The following is a 21671-nucleotide window of genomic DNA, read 5'->3' as shown; positions in this document are numbered from 1 at the left end:
ATTAGTTCTCATGGTTATTCTTTTCTGAAAGACAGTGACTTCGACAAAATTCCTAGGCACACCATCCAAGCAACCAGAGTTATATGTGGGAAGAAAACTGAGTAAAAACCCGTGAAATTCTCCACATTTTTCTCAGACTTTGAGCTACTGTTCATAGCAAGGTGGTAGAATGTGCTAGTTAAGAGCAAGTCTCTGGAGCCAGACTGCCCAGGTTCAAATCTCATGTCTTCCACTTGCTGGCAATAGCAAAACAATGCATGTATTTGCCAAAACTCATTTCCTTTCCCTCTGGGCAGACAACTAAACTATGTTTCCTGGCCTCTCTTGCACATAGGTGTGGCCACATAACTAAGTTCTGGACAGTGGTAAGTAGGCAGAAGTGATATACATCATGTCTATGCCTGGTCTGTAAAAACCTCCCACTGCAGTCTTGTTCTCTCTCTCACTCACTGGCTGATCCGTAAGGACTTAAAGAACCCAGAGGAAGGCAGAGCCATGAGATGAAAGGGGCCTAAATCCCTTAATGACTACATAGAATACAATCAAAGCAAAGATGATGCCACTGGGTTCTGCTATAAGCAAGAAATAAATTTTTATTATGTTATGCTCAAGAGAATTTAGGGCTTATCTGTTACAGCACCTAGGGTTACTTTAACTAGTACATTAGCTTTGACTTTGGGCAAATTATCTGTCCTCTCTGACCTTCACTTTTCTCATCTGTACAGGGGCAAAGATGCTAATGATACCTATTTTGTGAGGTTGTTAGGAAGATCAAATAAGTTTACATAAAGCACCAGTTATATTGCCTGGCCCATAATAGCACTGTGTAAATGCTTGTCCCTTATGTCATTATTACCGTTGATGCTACCATTATTATTTGAAATGTCATGATATATCAAGAATTTCCACATTTCATTTAAATGTTCAAGTTCTAAATCTTTACTATTTTCCTGGTATGATTTTTTTTTTTTTAACAATTTGCAGCTAAAACTATATTCCAGCCAAACAACTTCCAATTTAATAATGAAAGCCAGTGATATAATAAGATTATGACAATTTGCTTAACAGGAAATATTTCAGGAATACAGTCATTCTGCAAAATGAAATGCGCCATTATAATACAAGATGCAGCAAGTCTCCGGTGCTCCCAGCCAATGTTAAAAAAGTGGAAGAATGAGACTTCCTCAGCGTGCACCTTTCTGCGTTAGAGGCCAGGGCTCTCATCACGTTTAGGACTGAGGAGATGTGCACTAAACTCTATGGAATCTAAAATCCCAGTGCCCAAAAGATCTATAAATAGCCAAAAGCACATGAGAAGGTGTTCAATGTTATCAGTCATCGGGGAAACGCAAATGAGAACCACAATGAGATACTTCACACCCACTGGGATTGCTATAACCAAAAAGACAGACCACAGCAAGTGTTGGTGAAGATATGGAGACATCAGATTCCTCATATACTGCTGGTGGGAATGGAAAATGGTGCAGCCCCTTTGGAAAACAGCCTGGCAGTTCTTCAAAATATTAAACCTAAAGCTACCATATGACTCAGCAATGCCACGCCTGGGTATACACCTAAGAGAAATGAAAACATACGTCCACACAAAAACTTGTACTTGAAAATTCATAGCCATATTATTCTTAATAGCCAAAAAGTACCAATAGTCCAAATGTCTATCGATTGATGAATGGATAAACAAAATGTGGTATATTCGTATAATGGAATGTTTTTCTGTCATAAAAAGGAATGAATTACTGATACATGCTATAACATGGATGAAACTTGAAAATGCTATGAAAAGTGAGAAAAAAAAGCCAGTTATAAAAGTCCACATAGTGCATATCATTTATATGAAATGTTCAGAATAGGCAAATCAAGACTATAGATTAGTGGTTACTTGAGAGCAGGGCAATGGGGAAGGGAGGGGAGTGATTGCTAATGGGTACAAGGTTTCTTTTTGGAGTGATGAAAATGTTCTAAAATTGTGTCATGATTGCACAACTGTGAACATACTCAAAAAAGTCACTGAATTATACTGTTGAAATGGGTGGAATGTATCACAATAAAGTCACACTATTTTTTAAAGTGTACACTCCTCCATAAAGACCATCTTTCCTGTGGACTTGAGCTGCCATCAGAAATTGGAGCACATTCCCACTTCATCAGAAGCCTTTGGGAATTATATGCTCTGTGTTAAAACCGAGGTTCATCTGTGTGTGTAAGTGACAATGCCATGATACACACATGCTAATGAGTCAGAAGCTCAGGAGAGAGGTCATGGCTAAAATGTAGCTTGGGACTAGTGGTTACCAGAGGGGAGGGGGTGGGGGGAGGTAAATGGGGTAAAAGGGGTCAAATATGTGGTGACAGAAAGAAATCTAACTATGAGAGGTAAGCACACAATGTAAATATATATATGCCTTACTGTTAAAATGTACAGCTGAAACTTACCAGATTTCGTTAACCAATGTCACCATAATAAATAAATAAATAAATAAATAAATAAATAAATAAATAAATAAATAAATAAATAAATAAATGATAAAAGTGTAGCTTGGGGAGTTACCAGCACATCCAAGTAGCAGATGAAACTGTCATCCACGCTCCTATGAAAGCTGACAACCCATTGATACCAATCCTGCACAAATACAACCACCCGATACCAGAGATTCGAGCTTTTTTTTCTCCCCAAGGAGCATAAGCTAGACCATGAATCACACTTCCCTGAATCAGTAATACTGAAAGGGCTAGGTAACTGGAAGCCCAAATTACTTAAATTGATGTCATATCATTTGAAAAGCTGACATTCAGGCCCTACAAATTGAACGACAATTGCCATCTATCCAATTCATGGCCCTGGACTCCTGTTACCCACCTGCTCTAACACCAATTTAAGCAATTCTGAACTTTGATCTCCATGGCAGAATATCTCTGATTTATTGAAGTGTCAGATCCCAACTGTGCTAACATCCACCCCTGGCAGGGCCATTACAAGGTGTGAAATCTGGGTGCCCATCACCCCAGCCACGTTCAGCACAGTGACAATCAGAAGGAACAAATCAATCTGCCTCTCCATAGTCATCATGGAAGCCTTGTAATTTACAATAATGACAGGCATGGAGGAAAAACAGGCAAAAGGATCGTTCTGTTCTCCAGGCACTTAGGAATGTGTTGGAGGGGCTACTGAGCCCCTCAAGAGAGGCCTTGCAACCCTCAGCCAAGAGGCAGTTGCTATGCCTTGCTAGAGGCCAGTATCCTGAGTTGCTTTAAAATGGAATTGTGTTACCCTCCTTCTGTGGTCTGCAAACAGCATCAAAACTGTCGGTTCCTGCTGCCCCTGATTCTCCCAGCTATCATGATTAAGTACTTGTCCTCTGCAGGTCTGTCATAGGGAGCCAGGGATAGTTTAGCCTTATGGTAAATAGGAAAACCCCTCCCCACTAAAGAGGAAAGTTTATTTACACGCCTGGAGTGTAAGGGGATGAAGTGAGAGGCAAGACCTAGGTTCATGTGTGAGTGCTGGCAGCCTCCCCCACCTAGCTCCCCTCAGTGAGCCAGTGAACCCTAAGTCCACGCTGAGACTGTAGCCTGCCATGGCCCCTCACCTACTCAGCTGCAGTCCTGATTTGCCTGCTAAGTTCTGCCAGCTTTTGTCCCCAGGGCCCTGAATCTGAGAGTCCAACCTAGACTCAGATGAGCCTGATTCAGGACTCAGGCACCCAACAGATACCAAAAGTCTCTGTACCCCACCTCCTCTGTGCCTGCCTCGCCTGACCTGGACTGTCCTAAGCAGACCCTCTTTCTGACTCCTCTCTCATTTCTCCTCCCCACTGGGGCTCCGAGCCTGCCCCACAGCCAAAGCCATGTTGCCCAAGACAAAAACTGCTTTAGGAACAATTGTTTTGAATTGAAAAGCCAATGTAATGCTGCAATTGGTAGATTAATTATTCTCCCAATGAATGTACCCTGTAAATCGAAACGAGTGGAGCTCCTGCTCCACTGAGCCCCTTGATGTAATCGGGAGCACTGCCACCTGGGTTTATGTCACTGAGGGAGCAGAAACAGGCTGACAGCCTTGCCCCTTTATAGTCCAACATCATCATCACCAGGAGACCTCCTGTGTTTTCATCAATAGCATTATTCATGGCTCCTCAATGTCAGGCTATTTTTCACAACATAGAAGAGGGGAGTTGCCTCTGGATTTTAAGAGATAAGGGAATGAGTGAAGGAAATGGGGTATGATTCAATGATGAAATAAATACCCTTGACACATCACTCCCAGGGAGGGTGTTTGCCTCCATGGGCGACTCCCCAGAAATACTCCCTGCGGTGCTGGGTGTGATAATTACCTGCTCCAACAGGTTCAGAGCCATTCTTAGGAGACAAACACCTGACTACTGACTCCTAAGGCAGATTGAGGAAACTGAGCCCCTGAGGCATCAGCCCAACCCGCTGTTAAAATCCAACTGAAACTCAGAAGCCTCCCAAATCCTGTCCCTTCTCTTGTCAACCTGGCTTCAAGCATGTGTCTCCTAAGGGTCCCTCAACCCTGTGAAGCTAAATGTGTCTACTGCAGTGATTAGCCTGGTGTCTTGCGATTCCCTCGCATTTGTCTGTGGTTATCAGGTTGTGAGACAAGTCAAGAATTCAGAAGTTGGGAGGTGGGGAGGAAGTGGTCAAGAGAAGGAGGAACTTCTTGACCAAATCTCCACTGGGCCTCGCTTGGGAGTGGTAAGAACTCAGGGGGACAGGGGGTGGGGACTGTGACTCCCAGGGGAGCTTGAAGGATGACTATTCTCAAGATGGCCATGCCTGGGACCTGTTGTAAGAAAGAGCAGGCACCAGGTATGACATGTGGGGCCATAAATGGACGGAAAGATGGCCATGAGAGAATGTTCTGAAATAAAGATTTGCCTATACTCTGTACGTGTTACTACCAGGCTGGAAATGTGCCGGCCCCTGACGCCTGAACCTCCCACCCACCCACCCCTGTAGGTAACTTAGTGCTGCCAGCCAGGAGCAAACAGAAACCCTCAGCCTAACAATGTTGGTTTTAACTAGGAAGACTACCCAGACTCAAAAGCATACGTTTTCCCTAATTATCAATTGTAAATCATTGACAGTAAGCAAGCCAATTGTGAGCCTTTGACTATGTAATTGCACTTCTGGGGCTCCAAGCAAAGGAAATTATTCTGAGTAATTGGGGGCGGGGGGAGCTTTAGGCAGCGTTATTTCTAGAAGGAAGGGGGGAAAAGAGGGCTAAAAGAAATGCTTAAGTAAACCATAAGACACTCATTCAATTATGCACCTAAAAAGTGTTTGAAAAGATCTGCAATAACATGAAAAATATTTACCTTATAATAAATGAAAAATGATACAGAATATTTATATACACAGTATACTCACAATTATAAACCAGGAAAAAGTTATAATGAAGAAAAAGAACAGAAAGAAAGAAATCAAAATTCTAATTGTGATTTGCCTTTGGGAGCTGGAACTTCATACGACTGTTTTTTCTATTTTCCCATAAATCCCACAAGCATGGGTTAATTTTACAATGGGAAAGAAAAAAGTTTTTATTTAAAAATATCATATGCTAAGTGATACGGCTCACTCTTCTTTTCCCCAAGAGAATGTGCAGTAGTGGTTCAGAATACTTCCGCTTAAACCAATTAAGTCCTCTGCTTCCTCCACCCAGGGCATAACATTTCCCTAAGGCTGGTTTGCAGAGAAGACAAATGACACTAGTCACAAAGTTTGGTTTCCCTAAGACTTTGTCAGGCGGGTACGTTCCAAGCACACAGAATTATCACTTAGTAAACGCTAACAGAACTAGGTTTTAGGTGAGTCCTCTAGTGAGCCCCACACCACGCAAACATGAGTCTCAGGCCTGAGCAGAAAAGAAGCAGCTGCAATAAACAGACGCGAGGCAAAGCTCAGTGAAACCGTGGCATCAAGCCATTCTCTCCTTTTGGTGGTTCTTTTCTTGGTGTTTTGAAGGCGGGGTGGAGTTCCTGTGCGGGGGCTCTCCCGCGGAGGGGTAATGATAGTGGCCTTGCCTCTGGCTCATTTTCAGTTTTCCTTAACTGTGTACTCAGTGAGGAAATGAAGCTGAGATGTGCAGGGGAGAACAAGGGGTCAGCGTGAGGGAATTAAAGGAATTCTGAATCTCTCTTGTAGAGTTTCAGTCTGCTCTCTTCTCTCATCTCCCCCAAATGTTGCAAAGAGGCTGTTTCACTTCAGTCCTGGTTCACTTAAGCAAGCTAACGTGAATATGTGAGACGCCGTTTCCACAAAGCAAGCTTTTCTGGATGAAACACAAAGAATGCTGGCCTCTACACTCAGCCTCCTCCCCACCTTTGACCAGCGGGCCTCCTTGCAGGCTCACTGCTGCCAGTGCATGATCGGTGCCCGCTGATTCTAGGACCCAAACCTCTGGTCTCGGAGGCCTTTGTGTGTTTGTCAAACGACAGGGCTGCGAAGTGATAATGTCTTCCCCAAAAGAGTAGATTCCTGGAGGGAGGGAGGAGGCAGTTTTTATTACACACACACACACTCCCCCCCTCCCCCAAGAAAATGAGGAATCAAGGGACCAGAAGAGTCATCTGAGGTTAAAGCAGAGTTTGAAGTAACCTGGGGACATCCTTATTTCTTATTCAGTAGGAATAAGATGCCCATTGATGATTTGGGCAGTTAATAACCATTTTGAGGGCATCTGGTAAGTACCCGGTGCTGTGCTAGGCACTGGGGATACAAATGAGAGCAAAACAAACACACTCTTGTCCTCCTGGAGTCTGCGGGGAAAAGGAAAGGGAAGGATGAGGTCCAGGGCCCAAGGCGGAGGAGGCCTCCTTGCCCTGGGCCTCAGGCGAAGCCCTCATTTGGATTTCTCAATGATTTCAGGCTGTGGAACATAACTGAAAACAACAGAATGTTTACAGGTTTTTAAAGTATTTTATTTTTATTTTTAAAAGTCTTTTAAGTTGCAGAGCTTTCCCCAAATGTGTTCTTTTTTCCCTGTAACAGTGAGTAAAGATTTTTAGATGCTTACAAATGTTTACATGAGGATCTCATCCCTCCTCCTGTACTAATGGCTAAAACATAATTACGAACTGTGCTTGTTAACCAAATAGAGATATTCCATGAGACAAGGAGACCGATTCCTAATACGGAGGTGTCCTTGGGCCAGGGCCCACTTATCCTGGTTTCCATCTCCTCCTCCCGACACAGAGGGGCCTTCATTAGTGGAGGAAAGAAAGAGGTCTTTGTGATGATGTCATTCCCAGACCACCCTACACAGACAATAAAACTGAATTTGAGAGAAGCCTGGTGAAATGAGAATGCAGAAATCATAGAATACCAGAGCTGCAAGGGCCCTATGAGGTTATTTAACCTAATCCCCTGATGTCAGAAATGGGCAAAGGGGAAGAGACTTGTCTTAAATTGTACAATCAGTTTATAGTAGGCTATTTTCACCAAGGTAAAAATGGGGAAATTCATTCCACAGAAATGCCAACATTATTATGGGTCGAATATTACAGGAGGCAGGAGGGCTACAGGAAGAGGGCTTACACCCACAAATGGCTGCAAGGCGATGTGGCCAGTGCTACCACAGAGGCAGGGACAAGGTGGTGGGGGGCCACAGAGAAGGAAGCATCTCACTCCTCCAGGCAGAGCTACGGAGGGCATCAAGCAGAAGTGGATATCTGAGCTGGATCTTGATAATGGAATAAGAACTTGTTGAATGGAGAAGGGGAGAAGATCATTCCAGAAACATGGAACAGCATGTGTAAAGGCTAAAACATGTGAAAGAACACGGTGAATTTGGGGAATAAAGAGTGGTTTGGTATGGTTAAAATGGAGGCTTCTTGAAAGGGAAATAGCAGAAACTAGACTAAGGATCAATCGCGAAGGTCTCGAAGGCCACACTAAGAAGTCTGTCCTGGGGGGACATTATCTTTGTGTTTTAAAAGATGACATATTGGCAAACGGATGAAGGGTGGGCTGAACAAAAAAGGGCTAGAGATAGACTAGTGGGGTAGATACTGCAATATCCCAGGTAGAAAATAAAGATAATACTTTCTTCAAAAAATAAACAATCGCAATGAAAACAAAGAGCACTCGTGGGGCCTGAATTAAGGCAGCAAAAAAGAACAACAACAACAAAAAGAATATTTTGACACATGAAAACTATGTGAAATTTAAATTTCGGTGTCCATAACTACAGTTTTATCGGACCACAGCCACACTTGTTCATTCACCTATCATTTATGGCAATGAAGGTAGAATTGAGTAGAGACCAGAGGGCCAGCAAAGTCTTAAATATTTACTTTATGCTCTTTAAGGAAAAGTTGCTGACCTCTGAAATAGAGGTGGATGGTCGAGTAATAGAGCAGATTCGAGCATATGGGGCAAATAATTCCACTGAGGGCATGCTGAGTTTGAGAATTCTGTGACATATCCAGATGGTGGAAAGATGCATCTATTCTACAGGTAAAGAACTGGATTTGAGAAACATCAATGGGTAGATGGGAGAAAAAGAAACAGAGGGCAAAGCAAATGACGTCAGAACCCTAGGAAATGCTGCTGAGGGGGCAGACAGATAAGAAAAGCCTGAGAAAGAGTCTGAAAAAGAGTCATCAGTGACACAGGGAGTAAATTCAGTGTGGATAAGGTCAAGGGAGAAGAAAATTTGAAGGAAAAAAGAAAGTCGAATAACGTCAAATGCCACAAAGAGCCCAAGTGGAATCAGGGTTGAAAAGGAGACAGTGGGTTTGGAGGCCTTAGTCCATGAAGCATAAACGATGGGAACGGAAGGGACTCTGCTGCTGGCTTCCAGGACTCCACACTCTCCCGGTTTTCCTCCCCTCACATGGGTCACTACTTTTCAGGCGCTCTCGCTTATTCCTCATCTCCCAGCTTCTAAATGTTGGAAAGCCTTTGGGCTCAGTCCTTGGACCTCTTTCTTCTACTTTCTATCCATTTCCCCTCCCTTAATGATCCTATTCAGTGTCATGGCTTTAAATACACCTACCTACACACCAGTTGGGATATGTCTCCAGCCCAGACCTCCCCACTCCCAACTAGATCCCTAAAACCGACTGTGAACTCAACATAGGAACTAGACGTCTAGTTCCTATGAACTCCAGCTTTCTCTTAAAAACAAGCTCTTCCTGCAGAATTCCTCACCTTAGTTAAAATCAGTTCCATCATTCCTGTTGTTCAAACCAAAATCCCTGGAGTCATCTTGATTCTACTCTCTCATCTTCCACCCAATCTTTCAGTAAATCCTATCCACTATACCAGGGGTCCTCAATCCCCAGGCCAGGAACCGGTAGCGGTCTGTGGCCTGTTAGAAACCAGGCTACACAGCAGGAGTTGAGCGGCAGGCAAGGAGAGAAGAAGCTTCATCTGTATTTCCAGCTGCTTCAGCACTAGCATCACTGCCTCAGCTCCACCTCAGATCATCAGGCATTAGATGCCCATAGGTGCACCCATCCCTGGTGCCAAAAAGGTTGGGGATCACTGCACTATACCTTCAAACTATATCCAGAATTTGATGCTCACCCCCTCCACTGCTACCACTCATCTCTAGACCATGACCATCTCTCACCTGGATCATGATGGCATCCTCCTAACTCGCCTCCCTTCTTCCACTCTTTCCCCCTCAGTCACTTAACACCATCAGAGCAATCTTATTAAAGCTGAAGTACGGTCATGTTATTTTTCTGTGCAAAATTCTCCAAAACCTCCCCATCTCACTTGGAGTAAAGGCCCTGGTCTCATAATGGCCTCCAGGGCCCTACACAACCTGTCCCACCCTCGCTAATTGCCTCTGAGACCACACCATTGTCCATAGTTGTGTTCACTCTCTCTTCTAATAACAGTGACGTCCTTGCTAGTCCTCAACACACCCAGTCCACTCCTACCCTTTGAATTTGTTATTCCTTTCACCTGTAACACTCTTCTCCAAGATATACACATGGCTGTCTCCCTTCCTTCCTTCAGGTCTTTACTCAAATACACTCTTCTCAGTGAGGCCTTCTCTAGCCATCCCCTTTAAAATCGCCAACCATCCCTCATCCCACAACATTCCATCTTCTCTTTTCCTGCTTTATTTCACTCTATAGCACTTGTCACCGCTCTACCAAAATACACATATTTTACCAACAATTTATCTCTTTATTATCTGTTTCCCTTACTAGAATGTAGGCTTCATGAAGGCAGAGAGTTTTGTCTTTTTTTCCACTGCTATATTCCAGCACTTAGCACAGTGCCTGGCACATGGTAGGCACTCAGTAAATAACTGGAGCAAGAATGGGAATAGCGGATCAGGAAGCGACTGGGAGATAAGAAAGGGAAAGCCAGTATAGACAACTCTTTCAAGACCTCTGGTAAGTAACTTAACAGGAAACCAGTATCAGATTTTCTTCAAACAGGAAAGACTCAAGCATATTTATAGAATGTTAGGGGAATAGATCAGCATGAAAAAGACTGAGGATATGAGAAAAAAAGATATCTGGCTATGCCAAATCTGCGAGAAAGGGGAAATGAATGGCCTCGGGAGAAAGGAGAGAAGGGATTTCCTTGGAAGGGACGAGGGCAGGGAGGAGTGTGAAAGGAGCGGTGTAGATATGGGCAGGGAAGGAGGGCAGTGAAGAGAAATTGAACGACCTCATACCAGGTACTCAGTTTTCTGTCTCGAGGTCTTGGAAAGTACTTGAGTGGTGAGGGTTTGAGGAGGCACGTTGCAAAATGAAAATTCAAGCTGATTAGGAGGAAAGAGAAGGATTGCTCATCCATGCTGAGGGCTCCACTCTAGAAACCATAAGTCTGTTGCAGAGTTTGGAGATTTCCCCCAGTGATACTGGACAGCCAGTGTGAACCAAAGTGATAAGGATCCTTATAAAAATTATTAAGTTAAAGCCCTTACTAAACACTTCAGACACTGGATGAAATGTAAAACTCTGAAGGAGAATAAGTAAAGGGTAAATGACAGGAATAACCATTGCTGCTGACCTAATTTAGTGCACCTTCAGCTGGCAGATGCAATTCAAGATGGTGTTCTTGGAAAGACCAAGTCTCAAGGATAGATCTAGAGGAAGGAAAATGAAAAGTAGCCTTTTGGCAAATGGACTCTGAAAGGCTAGTCTAAGAACCTACACAGGAGGGCCGTGTATGGCATAATCGGTGACTGGAAACCCCAAAAAGACGACCCACAGAGAAAAACAAAAGCCTCTTAGCTTCAACTCACTAAAAGGGGCTAGATATTTTTAAAATGCTGAAATGTGACATTTGGAAACCAGAGGATCTGACTTGCAAGGAAAGATCCCTAATTTCCTAAGGACCTAAATAGTGCTTAGATGAGCTGCATACAGTCATAGGCTACTAGCCTGTTTGTAGACCTGTAGAATCTTCTGCAGTCCATAATGAAAAAACTATTTCAAAATTTAAAGACTATATAAAATCGAGCTATCAATTTTAACAGCTATTATTATTTGTGCCATGCTACGCATAGCACATACTTTATCTAATTTAAGCCTGGCAACCTCCATTAAGGAAGCAATTTTTATTCCCATTTTATAGATGAAGAAACAGAGGCTTTAAAGGATTAAGGAACTTGTCCTGAATCATAGCAATAAATAAAGAGCCAGATCAGAAATCAAACCCAAATGTCTCTACCAAAGACCATGCTTTTAACCTGTATTCTCTCTTGCTCTCCAATGCTATTTTTTCTTATGAAAACACTACAGTGATGACAAGTTTTAATGTAGTCTCATGAAATTTATAGTCATTCTGTGATGTACATCATAGGTGTTCTTAGGAAGACATATTGTTATATGAAATCATTGACCTAAATATTCTAACATATATTATGTCTTTCTAATCCATGTCCTACCATGGGACACAATAGGTATCAAAATGAATGAATGGTAGTCCTTGGGCCCAGGAGAATTCTATGCCAAAGCACCAAAATAATCTGTGGACAGACCAACATCAATGATCTTGAGGAATCGTGAAGAATGGGAGGTTCTAGAACACTAGCGGTAAAGTGGAGGAAGGTAGTTTCTGCAAAGCACAGAGCTGAGAGATTATACAGAATCCAGAGCAAGATCTAGCCGTATTGTTACTGAAGCGATGGTTAGTAGGCCCCTGACAAAGTAAAGCACTGATCACTGAGACGCAGCACATGCTCACTAAGAACAGGTTATTTCAGACCCACCCACTGCCTTCTTTGACCTTGGGCTCACAGAACTACTAGGTGCAGCAGCAAGCAGTTGGAGCTGAGTGATGGTGGGCCCCTTTAAGAGAAGCACATGCTCTTCAATTCACCCATTTACATCCCCTGGATTAGCTAACAGACTGAATGACAGAATAAGGACTTAACAGTTAAGTATAACAAGGATTAAAACAAGATCTTGCACTTGGTTTCAAAAACCCAATAGAGTAAATCTGAGATAGGGAAGGGAATGCTTGAGAAGTACCAAACAAAAATATCTTTCGGCTGATAGCAAGCTCAATGAGTGATAACAGTATGATATAGTTGGCAAAATAAAGAAAAACAGCCTTGACTGCATTAATAGAACATGATGTCTGTGCTAGAGCAAAGGAGGTGACAGCCCTGTTCTAACTAGGACTAGCTGGACGGGATTACTACTGTACTATGTTGACTTCTGAGCACCTTGCTTTGAGACGATCTGCTAGCTATTCTCCATTGCCCCCACCCCCACTCCCCACTATCATTTATTCTCTGCACTGCTCTGTGCCCTAAAGGAGCTGACCCCTACATACAACATCACCCAGATTCCCTTGCCCTGGTCACTTCCCACTGGGTCTAGCCAATTTTAAGTACCAGAGAAAGATTCCGGGCAAAAAGAAAGAGAACACGCAGTCTCTCTTATGCCATGTCTCCCTGCTCCACCTTCACATTTCTGACACGTGTCCCTCTACAGCTGCAGTTTGTCAGGCAGCCTCTCACAGATCCAGCTCTCAGTGGGTTCCGATTTGCTTCCCTTGTCCCTCCAGGTCTAGGGGTGGTAACAGTCCCCTGCCACCGCTGCTAGCGCCTACGTTCCTCATCATCTCTTGGGGTTCCCTTAACTCTGCCCACACTTCTGTAAATAGTCCTTCCACTACATCGTTTTCAAAGTCCCAACTAAGTTGACCTCACTGAAAATGAAGAGATAGGATGTCAGTGTGCCATAAAATCATGTCTATGAGGACCAGCTATAGGAACAGAGGATGTTTGGCCTGGTGAAGAAAAGGCTGAAGGAGACAGGCTAGTCCACCTGAAAAAAAGTGAAGGGCCACCAGCAGACTCATTCTCCTGGCTCTTGGAATAGAACAGTAGTAGATACAAAAAAGACCAGCTTTTTACTTTTACAATAAACTTTTCTAAAGAGTTGGCAATGGTGGTGTGAGCATTCCCAGTAGGTCATGAGCTTTAAAAATTGAGTTGCCCAGTCTTAAACGAGAGAGCCCATATCAGGGATACTGAGGGGAAAAAGTTAAAAGAGTAGTCTAGAAAAGGAATTTCTAAGCCAGGATTTGCTACCAACTGCACATTACTTAATGGTTTGCCAAAATAACCAAATAGAGGGTGGGGGGACATTTTGGGGTATATGTTTTGCTGCTTCTCATTTCAATATAGAGAATGGAAGGCTAGTCTGTTGTGTTAAATTTAATAATTCTCAACAATGAAATTTTTAAAATTCTTTTTTATGCTTTAAGATAACTCAGGAACATGAAACTTATTTTACATCTCATATCACAATCTTCAAAAGTGCTATTCCTACACCAATGAGCAGTCTGTATATATTAAAAAATGAACCAAGCAACTTCTATCTACCCATCTCTCACTACTCCTTCTTCAGGACCGTGACCACGTTTTTCAAACCCAAAACCAGGATGCGAAATCTGCCCTTTAGACAAAACATTTCCCACGCAAGCTCTTCTAGAAAAAAATAAGATCGCCTCGATTCACCTGGGCGGGGGTGGGAAAGGAAATGGTTTTTGCAAGAGCTCTCAAGTTCACAGAAGGGTCACAGTCATGATGCAAAGTGTGTGTGTGTGTGTGTCTCATCCAGGTTTTCTCTTGGGGTGAGAGTTTGTCATCCACTACACAGCAGGACCGCTAGGAAAGCCAGCTTTTCACTCATTCATTCGACAAACATTTGATGTTGATCTACTCATTAATACAGCCACACCGGGCCCTGGGTATGGACAAAAGATCTAAAGAGGCCAACGCTGCATCTGGACTTCAGCAGGTCTGGGAAACGATCTGATTTCAAAGACCAACGAAAGGCAAAGAGTGACGGCGCCCAGAAGTTTCAGTAGAAACTTGAGAAACGCCAGCCTTCGGGCGCGTAAAGGGCGGGGACTTGGGGCCTACAGGAGGACGCCGCCTCCAGGCTGGCGGGCCGGCCGCCTCCAGGGTCCTTGGGCCAAGCGGCCCCGGGACCGAGAACAGGCGTTCCCCGGTTCCAGGCCCAGGTGGCCCCAGTCAGTCGCCGCAGGGCCCTGGAGAGCAGCGCGAAGGCGACCACCAGCAGGGAGGTGGTGGTGGCCCGCGGGGCGCTCAAGGCCCCGCCAGACACAACGTTCCTGGAAGCGCGCGCACGCGTCGCCGCGCCCCCCTCGGCGCGCTCCCGCCGGCCTGAGCCCTGGCCCCAAGGCCCCCGGTACCCGATCTGTGCCGCTCGCGCTGCAGGGCCATACTCACCCTCCTTGGCTTTCTTCCTTCGGGCCAGAGTCCCTCCGAGTTTCCCTAAGAAGGAGTCATCTTTTTTCCTGGACGGGGGCGACTTCGGAGTGGGGGACTTGGGGACAGAGGGCGACTTTTGCGGGGAGGTGGCCATGGCGGCGGAGCGGGCAGCTGCGGGCCGGTCGGGACGCGGAGCTGGCGCTGGGCTGACGCGGCGGACGCGGCGGGACTGAGGCTGCGGCTTTCCAAACGGAAGCGGAATTATTCCAAGCATTTAAGGCAGCTCGCACTCGCCTTTCCCTTCCCTCTCTCCCTCCCTCGCGCCGCCCTCCGCCCTGCGAAGAGCTGCGCGCTCGGGCCCTCGCCCTGGCCAGGCCTGCGTTCCAGGTCCCTTGGCTACCGGTAGCAAGGGGGATGGATACCGCAAATCCGCCCCTTGCAGAACGTGCGGCCTTATCTCGTGTGTGTGAGACCCTCCAGCCTGGGAGCCTCATTTCCCCTGGCTCTGCACCCAGCACAGATCCTCACACAAATCAGGAGTTCAGTGACTGCTGAACCGAACCCACCTGTTACTCTCTCCCACTGTCTCCACCCGGCTACGTGTTGAGGTGCTTGCACTTCCCCTGCATTTCTACCTGTACAGTTACTAGGCCCAGGTTTTGAGCCTACGAAAGAGAGTGAGCCATCTGGGAAGAAACAAAGTGAACCGAAACGTGTTCAAGCCCCACCAACCGGGTACATCCGACCATTCCTGCATTTATCCGTAGCTGTGCCATAACTGGGCACACCCACCCTCCTCTTCACCCCAATCCAAGACTGAGAAGTTTGTAATTCATGAGCCTAGTAATTGGTGAAGAATTACTAAGGGCCAAGGCTTCTTAGAGACGTCCCTATTTCTAGCAGCTCAAAGATTTGTGCAAAGGAGGATCCCAAATATTGGTGGAAATATGAATGGGAAGGTACAACAATAGGCTCCTGTGAGACCCCTGCCCCAAACTTATCCAGCCTGAGTAAAAGCAACAAAGTGACAACCAGACTCATTTGGCATAACAGGGGAGTCTCATGGTGGAAATGACTAAAAGGCACATTTTATTGTGCTTGCCCACTTTAAGTTCTCACTTGGACTCTTCTGTCTCACACTCACACAGCCCCTTGGCAGTGTGTTTTCTCCAAGTAGCTACAGCTGATTGACCTGACCCAAAGGACTGCTAATACTTGACTGGAGAGCAGCCAGATAGTCTCAATCAAGAGTCTGAACCAAGCTAGAAAGACTTGTCAGAAGTTGAGTTCTCAGTGATGATCATGTAGACTTAGCACCGGGGTGTCCATTTTTTAGCCACATGCATGCTGATGAATAGAGAAACAAAAGAATGGGGCAAAGAAGTGTGCTCAAAAAGCCATGTGATCTGGGTAATGAAAAACCATGGGGAGTAGCTTCCTAAATCTTGAATCTCTTCCCAGCGCCCACCTGCAGTTCCTCAGAGGGCCAGCTGTGTGTCCTTCTGAGGACACGTTCCTAAAGCCTTTTAATAACCCATCTGTCTTTACTTGAGCTAATCAGAAAACTAACAAGCAGCAATTTGAGAATAAAAAAGATGGTCAATAGATTCAGCAGAGTATATGTTCATTTTATCCTCGCTTACGAGTCCTACTTTTATCTTTTTTGAAAATAATACTTTAGCTGGTGCCTCTCACCTGACAGAAAGCAGGGAAATCATGATGACTGCTAGAACATTTACCCAGGAGCTGTGGAAGAGTATGACAACCACACTCCCCTCCCACCACTCCACTGATGAATCTTAGAGATGTTGAGAAGCCAAAATAGAATTGTATTCTGATTACATCATCAATTATTCTTGTTCAGGGTATTGGATACATAAGCCCATCTCCCAAATCTGACCTCCAGACCTGGGAACTTTGTCAAGGAATCGTGAGAAGCACAGCTCAATAACTGTGTGATCTTTGGCAAGTTTACTCCTGTTTCTGAGTCTCTATTTCTTCATCTACAAAATGAAGTGGTGGAGGAGAATAGTGGTTCTCAAACCTGTTGGTGCATCACAATCCCTTAGGGAGTTGTTACAAACATTCCCAGGCCCCATCTCTAGAAATTCGGATTCAGTACAACCGCGAGGTAAAACCAAGACAAGTATTTAACAGGAATTACATCAGGTGATTTTGATCCACGTACCTAAGGCCACTTCCAGCTCAGTCATTCTCTATTCTTCACCAATTACTAATATCTGTGTACAGGGCTTAGGTCCTAAATACGGCATGGGTAAAATTATACATAGAAATCTCTTAAATCGCTCATGCGTACTTTTGCATACACAACACTCTTCAATAATTTTTATGCATACTAAAGTTTGGAAGCAACTGAACAAGACTAAAAAGAACAAAGGAAAGTCTTGATCGTTGAATTCTGGATCCCAGAAAAAACCTGCAAAATAAGCTGCAGAGAAGGCAAAGCTAAGTTTATCGTACACCATGGTAAGGAGAATCCTCCTGCCTTCTCAGTCTTAGTAGCATCTTGGACTGGGGAAGAGCAGGGACAAAGTATGAATATTTATAAGGTTTGGGGATCTGATTTAAGGAAAGTCTTTCAATGAGGTGGTGCTTAGTTAATTTGGCTAAAGATTGTGATTAAATAGTTTAAGATTAATGAACACAAGCCACAGCTTTCAAAGAGTCTTTGAGATTAGTCTTTTAAATTCTATATATTGAAAAATTTAAGAGTTTTATGTTAATTTCAATGAGATTTGAGGGGAAGTTCTTGAAAAGAACAATAAAGTCATTTGTAACTTTTATCTTTTATCCATACTGTTGAATAAAGTCATGTTGATAAAGGGTGGGGAATGGTAAAGTCCCAGGAATGTAAACTATGAATGGTTTCCAGGGTCTCTGGTATAATGCAGACGTCTTGTTATGCAAACCTTTCTGCCTCTAAGATAATTATTAACCTATCTTGATAAGCCAAGGGGGAATGGGTGGTAAATTATAAACCAGTGCTATTCAAAAGGTAGTCTGAAAACCAGTGTTGATCTGTAAACTGTGTGCTATTCATCCTCGATGATATTAATATAGAAACTAAGAGTGTTTCGAAACTTTTATAGTAATTTAACAATGTAACTTTTTATTTGTTTAATTTAATAATAAAAAGCGGAAGCTTATATTTTGAATGTCTTTTCATTTTATTTTTCTAACATTTATTTTTTATTTTATAAAAATATTGATCCTTCACCATAGATTGAAAAGCACCGTTCTAAAATGCTCATTTTCTTACAGAGTTTACATACTCTCTTTTGAGACTATGTTGGTCCTTATGGTTGTGAATTGACTTGGTTTTTATTCAGGAGATTAAATGAAATAACATATGGGGGAAGCACTTTGCACAGGTCCTAGCCCTAAAGGAGACTGAATTTAACTCTAGTTTAAACAGGACACACATCGCACATGGTTATTCGACAAAATGCAGAGACGAATCTGCTCTGACTCCCTCCAATCTAAACTGGTATTTGCAATTATGGCCCCACTGATCAGTTGCCCCTCTTGTGCTTGGTCATTAGTCTCATCTTACCCGACGCTTAAATGATAAGAGCTCATAAGTTAAATGTGTGTTGCATGAGAATGCTGAATCTTTAGGCCAGAGTGTGCTTGAAATCTAGGCCTAGACAAACTGCACAAGGAGAGAATCACCTCAGGTTCTAGGCCTGGCTCAGAAGCTGGGTGACCTTGGACAGATCTCTGCCCTTTCTGTACTTTCATTTCCATCAACGGTAAAGCAAAGACAAGACAGTACCATATGATCAACAATTACAATTTCAATCTAAGTTACACCCCCCAAAAATGAGTACATTTGTGTGTCCACCCAGATACATGTTCTAGAAAGTTCACAGCAGCACCATTCAATTCCCTATTAACAGTTGAATCGATAAATAGTGACAGTCACACAAGGGAATATTACATAGTGATGAGAACGAACAATTTGTAACTACAAGCAGTAACAGGAATGTATCTCACAAAATAATGTTGAGTGAAAAAAATCAGGCACAAAATAACAAATACTCTATCATTCTACTCATAGAAGATGAAAGACAGGCAAAACTAATCTCTGATGTTAGAAGTCAGGATAATGATTAGCCTTGGGAGGGGTAGTGACAGGTGTAGGCCAAGAGGGCGGAAGGCATGAAAGAGGCTACTGGAGCTGCTAATGTTCTCTCTTGATCTAGGAACTGGTTATGTTATATTCATTTTGAAAATTCATAGAGCACGCACTTAATAATGTGAGAAATTTTCTGTATGTATATTGTTCTTCAATAAAAATTAATAAATGTATCACAAAATCGATTAATTTATAAAAATAAAGCCATGGGACTACACGCTCTTTAGGGTCCCTTTTATCTCTATGATCTCCTCTAACTTCCTGGGTGATCCGCATCACTCAAAAACCCATATGTACCAAACAAGTCCAGTTCTGTTCCCAGACCTTCCCTTAGGAGACCATTTTTCTTGCTATAAACACATACTGCCCTCAGCCACCTGGCATCGTTCCAGTCCTGGTCCTGTCATCTTCCCTCAGCAATTCCAACAGGCGAATTTTGTGATTTACAAGGCAGGATCATGTAGTGGTGAAGGCTTGCCATTTGAATCACCATTCTGCAGCCAAATATCCTATAATCTTGTGCAAGATATCTAATCTCTCTGCCTCAGTTTTCTCATCATCATGAGAACAAATGAGTATTTACTTCATCAGATGACTACCAGGAGGACCACGGTAGTCAGTGTAAACAAACGACTCAGCTAAGTGCCCAGCAGATAAGCATTCATTATTAGTTTTTCATTTGAGACTCATAAATGATATTATCATTACCTCCATTTTATAGATAAGTAACTTGGAACCTGGAATGTTTAAGTAACTTGCTTCAGATTGCATAGCGAGTAACTGAAAAACTAATATTACAAACCCTAGGATCTGTTCAACAAAATATCCATAGAACCCACACTTTTCAGCTAGGATTATGGTCTCTTAGAGTAAAGAGGGTATTTCCCAGCTAGGTGCAGTCATATGACTAAACTTTAACCAATGGGATGTAAGCAAAAGTGTTATAAAACAGCTTCCAGGAATCTTCCTAACAAATAGATAGAAAATGGCTATTTGACTTTTTGTACAGTCAGATGTAAAATACAGGCCAACCTTCCCACTGAGAACAACTAGAAAAACTGGACAAACCTAAAATAAATCTGCTTGAGAGCACTGGAAAGCTAATTAAATGTGTAGGACCAAGAGCTTGCCAAAGGAGGAACTCCAGAGAAGTGAGCTTGTCACTTGGAACTACTTTCCGCTAGGGCATCTGCCACTTTCTGAAGAGGCAGCTGAGAAGCTGAGAGATTGAGCTGGGAAGTTGCCACCCTCCTAAGGATAAATAGACAAAACTTCAGGTGCCTCTAAACCGAGGGCCTCCAGTAAGCCCTCCTTGCTTTGGTTTGGGACTACAAAAGATTCCACTCTAGTAGACAAAAAGTAAATAAAGGCACTTGCAGAAAAAAAAAATACAACTGAGGGAAATTTTTAATAGCAGACCCGAACAAAAGAAAGGAAATGCTAAAGTGTATGGCAGAAGGAAAATCATTCCAGATGGAAGCTTGATGACACATGGAAGAATAAAACATAAATAAACAGGTAAATATATGGGAGTATCTAAAATAATATTAACTATATAAAATAATAATAATGTCTCATAAGGTTTAAAAACATAAATCAAATTAAAATACACAAAAGCAAAAGTGTTTAAATTGGGAGGTAAGTAGAGTTAAGTGTTCTATGGCATTGTCTGGGAAGAAGTAAAAGTAACAATTTATATTGGACTTTGATAAATCAAGAAATCATGTTGTAACCTCTAGGGTAACAATTAAAACAATAGCAAAAGAGTACCTATAACTACTAAGATAATGGAGAGAAAACTGGAGTCTTTGTATTCCATTCAGATTTCCTAAGTTGTGTTTGTAATCTACATCTGTCATATTTATTCTTTTGTATTCTGTTTACTTTTTATTTTGCCTCGTTACTTTTTTCTTAAAAACCCAGGATAGAGATAAACTAAGCATCTCAAAATCAAATTAAGAGAAAACTCAAACTCTTCTGGAAGAGGCTTTCACTGAGGAAAGTGTCACATTTCTCAAATGTGAATACCACCTGTTATGCATTGAACTGTGCCCCCTAAAAAGAGATGTGTTGAAATTCTAACCCCAGAACCTCAGGCTGTGACCTGCGTTAGGAATGGGGTCATTGCAGATATCATTACTTATGTTAAAATAATGTGTTAAGTCATGTTGGAATAGGATGGGTACCTAATTCACTAAGACCAGTGTCCTTAGGAGAAGGGGAAAATTTGGACACAGACATACACAGAGGAAAGATGATGTGAAGACACTCAGGAAGAAGATGACCAATGGAGTGATGCTGCCATAGCCAAGAAATGCCTGGAGCTACTAGAAGTTGGAAGAGGCAAGAAAATATCTTCCCCTAGAGGCTGGGGAAGCAGCATTGCTCAGCAGACACCTTCATTTTTGAATTCTAGCCTCCAGAACTGTGAAAGAATACATTTCCATTGTTTTAAGCCACCTAGTTTGTGGTTCTTCGTGATGGTAGCCCTAGAAACTAATACACCGTCTAAGGAACAAAATAGGAGGCTCCGGCAGATCATAAAGATAAAGAGGGTTTTTCAAAGGGTCTGGATCCCAGTCAATGATTGGAGGTTATATAACTACATCAAAGCAGCAAGGGTGGGGAGTTGTGGAAAAAAGCCAGCTAGATACTCTTGAGGACCTCCTCGATCACTGAAAGCAAGGTGTGCTCTTGGAATGAAAAGAATGTGTGAAAGAAGCAATAGCTCTGGGATGAGAATCTTAAGTGAGAATTCTCACTGCATGCCCCCTTGGGAGCTCTGAGATATTAGTAGAGGCCTTTGAA

General features: G+C 43.1%; 1 protein-coding gene across 1 annotated transcript in view; it reads right to left on the bottom strand.

Annotated features, from left to right (window-relative positions):
* Positions 1 to 14993, bottom strand: part of PARVA (parvin alpha) — a 152600-nt gene extending 137607 nt beyond the window's left edge. Inside the window, exon 1 of the mRNA XM_011374158.1 lies at positions 14723 to 14993. Coding sequence (XP_011372460.1) covers positions 14723 to 14978 — 256 coding nt within the window. The 5' untranslated portion in view covers positions 14979 to 14993. The remainder of the gene's footprint in view (positions 1 to 14722) is intronic.
* Positions 14994 to 21671: the final 6678 nt, after the last annotated feature.

The sequence above is a fragment of the Pteropus vampyrus genome, unplaced genomic scaffold (genome assembly GCF_000151845.1).
Source record: "Pteropus vampyrus isolate Shadow unplaced genomic scaffold, Pvam_2.0 Scaffold240, whole genome shotgun sequence".
NCBI classification, from domain to species: Eukaryota; Metazoa; Chordata; class Mammalia; order Chiroptera; family Pteropodidae; genus Pteropus; species Pteropus vampyrus.
Note: the sequence above shows the minus strand (reverse complement) of the source record. Positions and strands in the feature narration are given on the sequence as shown.